At 46.0% G+C, this 10,011-nt stretch overlaps 1 protein-coding gene across 1 annotated transcript in view; it reads right to left on the bottom strand.

Annotated features, from left to right (window-relative positions):
• Positions 1–1,856, bottom strand: part of LOC102373849 (olfactory receptor 1052-like) — a 48,408-nt gene extending 46,552 nt beyond the window's left edge. The window contains exon 1 of the mRNA XM_006033950.2: positions 1,277–1,856. Within this exon, the coding sequence (XP_006034012.2) occupies positions 1,277–1,856 (580 nt within the window). The remainder of the gene's footprint in view (positions 1–1,276) is intronic.
• Positions 1,857–10,011: the final 8,155 nt, after the last annotated feature.

The raw sequence follows: 10,011 nt of genomic DNA, 5'->3' as shown, positions 1-10,011 counted from the left end.
AGGAATGGAATGAGGTACTATATGACCACTGGAAGCAATGTTTCAGTTTGCTGGCAAGCCCAAGCAGATGCTTCTGCATGAGTTACCTTCAAATAATGTTTTCAAATCCTCCTTCACAACACAAGGGCAAGATAATAATTATTTTTATACGTAGGCTGACAAAGGTATAAGATCACATGGCTGAAAGTTGGGACACCTTCTGGACTTTTTTGTCCATACCTCAGTGGTGACTAGAGGTGATTTGAATGTAGACAGTCCAGGTGCATGTCTCCCAACACAGTGCTCTAAAACTCTCCAGTTTGGTTGGCATGAAGCCTCATATGTGATCATTTGGAACCCTTAGAATCACTGTCAAGGCTTTCTTCCAACCCTCTGGAGCATACCAGGCATGTTCAGCATGGCAGCTCCTGCAACAGTATCCAGTGCTCCTTGAATCATGCCAAGTTAGCAGTCTTTGTGTCAGGGCACCTTTCCTACATTATTGCTCTACAATAATATCCAACCTAATCAAGAGAGCTGTAGGGGCACAATGCAAAAGGTAACCTGCAAGTGAAACCACTTGAAACATACACAGAGATATTCTCATGCAGAGGATTTTTTCTTCACTTCCCTATGGTAAAGATAGCCCAGAAGAGAGAGTGAAGAAAGTCCTTTGTAAAAATGTAGTCTTCTCTGTCCCTTTGATTCACATCTTCATCAGTCACTCTAAATGCTCCTTCTTTCATTGTAGGAATGTCAGAAATCCAGCTCCACATTTCAGCTGAGGATTTCTGCAGGACAAGAGACCATAATTTCCTTACAAACGTTAAAAACGGACTTTAGAACAGGCAATGGTTCAAACTGGCAAACAGAGTAGAAAACACACATCGCATTCAGCATGCTGTCACTTGTTGAAGAATAACTGCTAGTGTGACCTGGTATTAGTAAAAAAGAAATTTCTTCTCCATCACTTTAGAAATGGCATATTTCACATCCTTGTTCCTCAGGCTGTAGATCACAGGGTTCAGCATTGGGATGATGGATGTATAGAAGACAGAAGAAATTTTATCTGTATCTAAGGAATAACTGGAAGTAGGTCTGAAATACATGAATATAATTGTGCCATGTAATAGGGCAATGGAGGTTAGATGGGAAGCACAGGTGCTGAAGGCTTTGCATCTGCCCTCAGTGGATGGGATCCTCAGCACGGCTACAAGGATGAAAACATAGTTGATGATGAGGATGAGCAGGATGGAGATTTCAAACACGGTCCCCACAGTGAAAAGTAGCATCTCACTGATAAAGGTGTCAGTACAAGACAGAAGGAGAAGTGCAGGGAGGTCACAGAAGTAATGGTTGATAAGATTTGGACCACAGAAGAACAATCTGAGCAAGCCGCCTGTCTGAACCAAGGAATTCACAATGCCCCAAATATATACTCCCACCATCAATGAAGAGGACAGCCTTTTGGTCATGACAACCGTATAAAGCAAAGGGTTACTAATTGCAATGTAACGATCATAGGCCATCACAACCAGAAGAAGGAACTCTCCTGCTAAAAACATGGTGAAGAAAAAATACTGAGCAATGCAGGCCCCATATGGAATGGATGTCTTCTCCACCAAGTCTCCCAGGATCTTTGGAGCAGTCACTGAAGAATAGCAGAAGTCCATGAAAGCCAAGTGGCTGAGGAAGAAGTACATGGGAGTGTGGAGGCAAGATTCAGTCCTGATCAATATGATCAGCCCGAGGTTCCCCATTGCAGTGACCACATAAATCACCAGGAACACCAGGAAGAGGACATACTGAAGGTCTGGAACATCAGTGAATCCAACAAAAAAAAATTCAGTCACTGTGCTTTGATTTTTGCTAGGCATTTAATCAGTTGACATGTATTACATGCTGCAATAATATTGATAAACCAGTTATCCACTTAATTAGGTCAACAGAAATACAAAGTCTACATAGTTTTCTTCATACATTAGCTCTCTCTGAAGTCCATTTTAGTTGGAACCCAGTTAAACCTATGAATTGCAAGACTGAAGCCATAGGCTGTTTACAGATGTGGGGAAAAAAACAGTACTTTACTTTCAGCTTGGTGTACCCCCACCCAGAGTGCAGCACATGCCCAGAAAAGGCATCACAGTAGTTTAACCTGGCTTGCCCAAAATCTGTATAGATTGCATGCGTCAGTGGGGGGTTTTGGTGCTTTATTCTAATAGCAGATTGAATCAGCTTTGGATACAAGTACCAAAATACCCTGCTGAAGTGCCTGATCTATAGAGATGCTGGGGATCTGGGTCACATTGATGTGCTCTTCTTGTAAAGCGCTCTTTCTTTTTCACATCTGTCAGCAGCCATAGAGTGTAGAGAGAAGAATCTTTGGCCAAGTATTTCAGTGGCCTGAAAAAAATAATTCCAAAATGAGGACTAAACCTAATATATCTCAGCTTAAGTTATGATGAAATAATACTGAAGGACTCTCTAGTATTAAAAAAAGAAAGGTTTAATCAGAAGAATGAAGCCTTGCAATTCAAGCAAAAATTAGGCATAAACTCTTTAGTGTAGTGGACTAGACATGGGAATTAATGGCAGCCAAGAGAACTGGTAGGCTTGCTGTCCTTGGATGGAAACAAAATAGTTCCCTGAAATAATTTATTTGATTAAGGGTAAATTATTAAACACTATACCCAAAAGCAACTGACAAAAAAGTAGTCAATTTATGAGAATGAATTCCAATCAAGCAAATATTAGAATGAGGATCAATCCTCATGTTTCCAAGCTTAAAATTAGCCAAAGTCTCTTAAGGAGTCTTTACACATGCTCTGGGGTGGGGTAAGGGGTAGGAAGGGGAAGCTTTAATTAGAGAGTGTCTCATGTATTCAGCATCCCACTCTTCAAATGGGGGTGGGGTGGAGCTTTAACTAAAGCTCATCTGCCGAGCATTGATTAAAGCATGCCCACTGCTATTTTGAAGCTCCAGGATGCTGAACAACCATGATGTCGAGCCTGCAGACTTGATTAATTGAACTTGCTCCAATGCGTGCTAATTAGCATGCATTGGAGCAGGCGTCTGGCACACGTATAGGTGACCTTAGGAATTAGAATGAACTGTTGCACAGGGATGGGGGCAGTTCCTGCATCTGATTACTTAAGGGCCTTTACCCTTTCCTCTAATGCATGTGTTTCTGGCCAGTGTCAAACAGGAGGCTGGCCTCCATTGATGACTGGCCTGAACCACTGCGGCAACTCCTATGTTCCTGCACACCATGGTGTTACATGAAACAGCTTATCTTTGTTTTCTGACTCTCTTATTCAAGCAAATTGGGAGAATATTGTTGAACCAGATTTAAAATAAATATTTACAAAATGTACACACCTTTTATTCACAAGCAATGAAGTAATAGCCTTCCTTCAAATTGTTTTCTTGGTGAGAACACTTAAATTGTTGTAAATGGAGGTTCACTTCCGTCTAGAGAAAAGATGCTTAAAGATGAAAAAAACCCCAAATTTACTGTCATGGGGTTTAGGTTGTAGCCATGTTGGTCTAAGGACATAGGCAGGCAAGGTTTTTTGAGTAGATTTGATATCTTTTACTAGACCAACTGAGGAGTTGGAAAAAAGTTCTTAGCAAGCTTTCAGGAGCAATCGCCCTCCTTCAGGCATAGAAAGTCTTTACTGTTCTGAGACTCCAAGGAATGAGAAGCTAAAACTGTGGCAGGATGTCAGTGAGGATTGATATGTTTACAATTTTTAAGCAATTTGGAAGCCTGCCAGTGCCTTAATCCCTATAATAAATTACTAAAATAAATTCTAAATACCTATACATTTTGGTGTTGGATTTTTGGTTTTTTATCATGGAAAATCAGGTCTCCCCCTGACTCCTTTGCTCACCAGCACACAGGTCTAGCTGTGGCTGTCCCTGCCCTACTCCCACCTCCTACAGCTCTGTGGTGCCAAGCAGCCCTGATATGCCAGGGCCCTGCCCATGCCATTGCCCCCCACTCCCCACCCACAGCCCCACAGTCCTGCTGGTGGCCCTCACTCCCGATCTACAGTCCCCCGCCCCCTCCAGCCCTGCTGGAGGGGCCCACAGCTGCCAGGGCTAGGAGGCCAGGAACCCAGGTCTGCAAACCCCTGTCCCGCCAACAGCACCCAAGCCCCACTTGCCACCAGTGGGAGGTGGTGGCTGCTGCAACACAGTGGAGCATGGAGTCTGGCTCCACCTCCCCCACAGGCAGCACACCTAGAGTGAAGCTGAGGTGGGGGCAGATGTGGGCTGTCCACTGTGAGCTTGGAGCTCCCTGCCCTACTGCCCTCCCCCCAGGAGCCTCTGTGGCCCAGCAGGCAAGACCCAGTGTGGTAGGGCAGACTGGGGCATGGCAGGAAGGCAAGATGCTCCCTGCCCACCAGGCAGTAGCAGGGTGGTGGTGCAGGGCTGTGTCTTCTGTAGCTGCCAGGTGGGCAGGGGGCACTTTGCCATGGTAGCACAGGCTCCTGGCAGTGACACTGAGCTTCCCCGCCCCACTCTACCCTGCCATGCTGGGTGCCTCCTGCTGGGCCAGGGAGACCCTCGGAGTGGGGAAGTAGGGGGGGAGCCCTGAGCTTGCAGCCTCCAGCCTACCTCCAATCCTGCCCCGCACACAAATCTGGGGGGGACGTGACCCTCATGCCCCACCCCAGGATTGTATGCAGTGACTGGCATCCAGCCCCGCTACCTTCCCCTGGAAACCTCAGCTCTGTCCTACTCTCCACCTGGGTCCTGCAGGGTGCATTCCAGCCTCGAGCCCCAGCCCCAAGCCCCACCCCAGCTGGGCAGCAGCTTCAGCCCTGCCCAAATCCCTCTCTCCCTCCCTTCCTATGGGGTCCTCAATCTTGCATCCCTACAGGATGTGCATGCAGAGAGCTGCTCTCCATGTGCATGTCTACACATGCACATGCATATGGTGCCCCCTGCCCGATCGCACTCCTCCTGCTCCACCCAGCCCCTTGCAGGCTGGAATTCTGCCAGCCTGCAAGGAGAAACCCACAGTTTCCCACATTTTTCTCCTTAAAATGATAAAATCTGAGTTTTACTTTGTTTTTCCATGGCAAATGGGAAACCTGGATCTCTGCTTATCAGCTCCTTGATGTGTGCAAGATGACTGAGAATTCTCACTATGGAGGAAGGCTTAATTTGAAACCAAGACAAGGCAGTTATAGTTGCCTCCACTGCCAAATTTATCAGCGTTACAATTACAGTGCAGCCAGACTGGGGCAACTCCCTTTGCAGACACCCAATATCAATGTCTAGTCCCTGGTGGATATGTACTGACAGGTTAAGCATTCTGGAACACAAGTTTCCTGCCTTGACAAGAAATGCTAAACCTGTCAGCCTATCCACTACCACTATGATCAACACCCTGTGAAAAAAATATCCACATCCATGGTTCCTGGACATGCCTTTCCCAAAACTTGATATACCTGATCCAGTTCACCAGGTGCCTTCACCTAGACACTATGTAGCTGAAACTAAACTGTAACTATGTGCTAGAATGAACTCTCAGAGAAAAATCAGGACGAAGACAGAAGCACACCCTTTGGATCACACTTCTCACAGGACAACCACTCCCTCTCTGACCTCACTGTCCTCATGCTCAAAAGAAATCCACCTACCCCTTTAAAAGCTGTCAAGACACTAAAAATCAGAATTACAGCTTGATTTTTTATTTGTGGTACATTATATTTTACCCAAATCCTGAATTCTTTCTACACAAGGATGGTGAGAATGACCCTCCTCGCTTTTGATAGGCCTCAATCTCCCAGTAATAAACTTGTTTTTTTGTGATAATTGTGTGCCTGCTATGGCAGAATACCATCTCTGTCTCTCCCCAAACTCTGCTTTCTGACAATTTGGTTGCCATGGTCACTGCAGAGGGCAGACACCTCTGACCCCATCAGCTTCAGGTAACCCTGAGTTGTAACCTGAGCTGGCGGGAGAGGGAAACCTACTCCCTCTGCCTACGTGACTGGCCTCACACATCGGTGTGGGGGGCTTAAGCTCCCTATTATTCTAGGCAATGCCAGCATGACTGGGAGGGGGCTAAAGACTCTGCCAGTATACCCAGCATTTCAAATTGGTGATTCATTTCAAATTGGTTGGCTGGCAGCCAACAGATGCTGGCCTTCATTGGATCAAGTAAATGAGGTCATAAGTAGGGCTGTGCAAGGCTTCGGACAGAGCTTCGGATCTGGAGAAGCTTTGAATGTTTCAGAGTCTGAAGCAGCACATCCGGGTCGAAGCGCTGGCCTCGTTCGGCTTCCCGAAGTGGTTCAAAGACGCCTCAGAGTCACCTCCGAGATCCGGCCATAGGGTATAATGGGGGAACAATAAAATACCTATAACTTTCCTGTTTTTTGTCTGATTTGGATGAATTTTTCAGGTATTGTAGATCTATATAGTGGGTGGTGTCTACCAAGTTTCAAGAAGTTCAGTGCAGAGGTTTGGGGGAAATGGCACCCCAAATTCTTGAAAGCAAAACTCATGTCACATCTAGGCGTTACAACATAGTGGGGTAAAAACTGCAGGGGTGGTAGCTCTTGCTGAGGCCACAAAGCCTGCCAAGTTTCAAGGAGATTGGTGCAGGGGTTTGGGGGGAACTGCCGGATCGGATGGCTGCCAACTTGCACAGGCCTAGTCATAAGGGCTATATAAGTGACGGGCTGGCCAGGAGGAGGAACAGTAGCCATGATGAAAACTCACAAGAGAAGCTAGACCATCTAAAACTCGCTCTCTCTCTTGCAACTCATGAACAATGAACTGCTTGCCTCCAGAGGAAATCTCTACCTGCCTCTGGATGATACTTACGAGTAAACTACCTTAGATTTAACTAAATATATAGCTTGCACTAACTCAGATGTGTGATCAAAGGCTACGTGCCACTGTTTGCTCTAAGGTATTTCTCTGATATTACTCTACACTGTACCCTATTCCAAACATACTCCTTGTAACCAATAAAGTTTTCCTTTTTACCTAGCATGAGAGACTTATTGGGAGAGGGACCTAGATTATGCCTTGAGGTCTCCTTGGTTTGCCTGACTTAGGGAGACCACTATTTGTGCTTCAGTCTAAGGGAAGCACCCCAAGATCTTGCAGTTGGTCAAGTACCCTTGAGGACTACTATGCCTGTGTTTCCCAGAGAGCATAGGTCCAAGATCAGTCTAGACTCTGGGTGGTGGCGGCATTACCCCCAGGCTTGCAGGTGTGCTCCAGGAAGGGGGGCAGCCAGACATGAGGCACCCTCAGGGAAGCACTCAGAGCCTGGAAGGTGGTCAGGCGCAGTGAAGTGGGTGGCTAAATGTGAGAGCACCTTCTACTGGCCTGCCACACCTGCTACCCTTGAGAATTTCTCCATCTTCCATTTTTCACTGTGTGTGTGCCTGCCTGCCTATGATCCAAGACCTAAAGAAGAGTCTCTTGCCTTCAAAAGCTTGTTTAACTTTACCCAGCTACATAGCCAGTCCAATAAAAGATATCCCTCATAATAAATCCTAGTCTGTAAGTAACTAAATTTCCTAGATCAAGTAGAGAAATGATAGACAGCAAGAAAGACTTACTCTGCACTTTCAAAGGTCCCAGATGCTTGGGGATTTCAGGATCAAAATTCACATTATGACTTTCACCAAAAGGAAACTGCCTTCTCAGACTTATATTTGCATTGGAGACATCTTTCCTTCCTCAGTCCAGAGAATCACACATGGATTATCTAGGTTTATAGACATCTTGGAAGGTCATTAGAAGCCCTGATTCTTGAAGTTATCCCAAAGGAGATCATTAAAATGTTGTTCAGGTCTCCTGGGTGCTAGGAATTATGACACAAACACAGGTATTTATTTCAAAGCTAGGAAAAGTGGTGGGAGGAAGGGAGGCTCCATCTAGGGCCCTTATTTTCCTTCAGGTTAAATGTCTCATTTTGTTTGTCTGTTCATTGACTCACTCTGACAGACTCTGCAAGTATGAACATCCCCTGCAAGGTAAAATTGGGGGGGACAGAGGAGGTTCTTTCTGAGGGAGACCTTTTTGTGCATGTGGAAGCAAGTCAATTATTTTTATGTTAAATTATCACAAAATCTAGGTCAACAATGCTTGTCAGACAACATGGAGAGTGTAACTCAATAATTCAAGACACTTGTCCCTTGTTCATCTATGGGCGGTCTACACGAGACACTACTGTGCAATAGCAAGAAGCTACTGCACAGTGGCTCATTGCTACCACACAGCAGCGTTACTAGGTACTAACTGTGATGCAATGCTACTGTGCAGTAGGAACAAGCCACTGCACAGTAGCTCATTGCTACTACACAGCAGCACAGGAAAAATAATGTGCGGGGATGGTACTGTGCAGTAATGCTAGTTGCTTATGCAAGTACTAAATAACTGCACAGTAACAATTGCACAGTCTCCCACTTGTGCACGTGTGGCCAGTATGTTGCAATGCTATTGTTCGATATGAGTTAGTGGAATGAAAGGAGGGACTTGACACGTATGTCAAGATCTTCAGTAGGAGGTTCCAATTGTCAGTGCTCTTTTAGGCTGACATCTCCATGTCCTGACAGAAAAGTCCTCCTCCAGTGGAACAGATCAGACTCACTGACCTAAGCATCTCAGCCAAATAAGGCAATGCCCTACTACAGATCTTGGGATGGCACTAGTAAGAGAGATCACTGGTGTGATATCTAGGTCCCTCATTGACAACCAATCTATGCACATGAAAAGTACCCCCTTTCCTCAACTCTCAAAACACTGCCTACTGTCCTACCGTGTTATTTGCACTGAAAAGCTAGGATCGGGGATCTACCAAATGTTCCATAGATCCTTTCCAAGACGCAGAGTTTAAAATCCAAAGACCACAGCCTGCTTTGCTCAGCTCATGTCAAAAGGACTCCAAGCAATGTTATAGCTTCTCAAAACCCCCATTTTACCCCAAAGGCACTGCTTAGAGGATGTGTCTACACATGCATTACATCCAGGAGCAGTTTACTTACAAGTAAACTACTCATGAGTAAACATTCCCAAGTAGGCATCTACACATCTAGGAATTAGGAGCAGATGTGCTGCTAATGGCAGCAAACTGCTCTTACTTCCTGAAGCCCTGCAATGGGCCTCTGTTGTCATCAGGGGGAGCTCTAGGCTCCCCCAGGGCAGTAGCCCAGGGGCTGGCAGGGAGCACCATGCCAGGAGACAGCTGTCTTCTGGCCAAGGCTGGGACAGTAGGGGAGGTGCTGAATTGGCAACTGATGTGGCGGCTGCAATGGACTGAAGATTAGACCCGGTACCACAGAGTAAGGATGTGATGGGGATACTCACTCAAGGCAAGCACCCCATCAATGGGGGGAACTTTTTACCTGTAAGCTCTGTATTCCTGGGGAAGCCTGGAGTAGTAAGTACCCAGCCTGTATAACTTACAAAGGACTCCCCCTCCACCACCACCCCCAACTTCTGCCTGAACCAGAACTGATCAGAAGAAGGACTTACAAAAGGCAATGAAGATGTTGTGGGAGACACACGTAAACCCCTCTGGACAAGGGTGACAGGATTAAGGCAACTCCCCTAGTCTCATTTACATTGAAGATTGGACAGGGTGGCAACTCCCTAGTCTCATTTACATTGAAGATGGGACAGGGAGGCACCTCCACTAGCAATCAGAGCAGAAGACAGAAATTCCAAGGCAAGGACCACACTGAACCCTGGGACCAGAGAAGCAGGGGAGCACTGCATGTGGGGGATCTTTGCTCCAGATGTTTATCAGCCTACACCTCCACACACCCAGTTCAGCATTTATCAGACCAATTCTAGTGATTAATCCTTTATTGGTATCCAAAATACTGAATGTGCCTAATTGCATTGTGAGGTCCTTCAGAGTAACACTGCCCCTAGCCAGGAATGATCAGTTCCTCTTGTCCAGCATAAACAGAACAACTCTGGTATACTCCCTTGAGGCATCATTTACCCATATACAAATATAGTGTTTGCCCTTGAACCAGTGTCATTTC

The sequence above is a fragment of the Alligator sinensis genome, unplaced genomic scaffold (genome assembly GCF_000455745.1).
Source record: "Alligator sinensis unplaced genomic scaffold, ASM45574v1 scaffold706_1, whole genome shotgun sequence".
NCBI classification, from domain to species: domain Eukaryota; kingdom Metazoa; phylum Chordata; order Crocodylia; family Alligatoridae; genus Alligator; species Alligator sinensis.
Note: the sequence above shows the minus strand (reverse complement) of the source record. Positions and strands in the feature narration are given on the sequence as shown.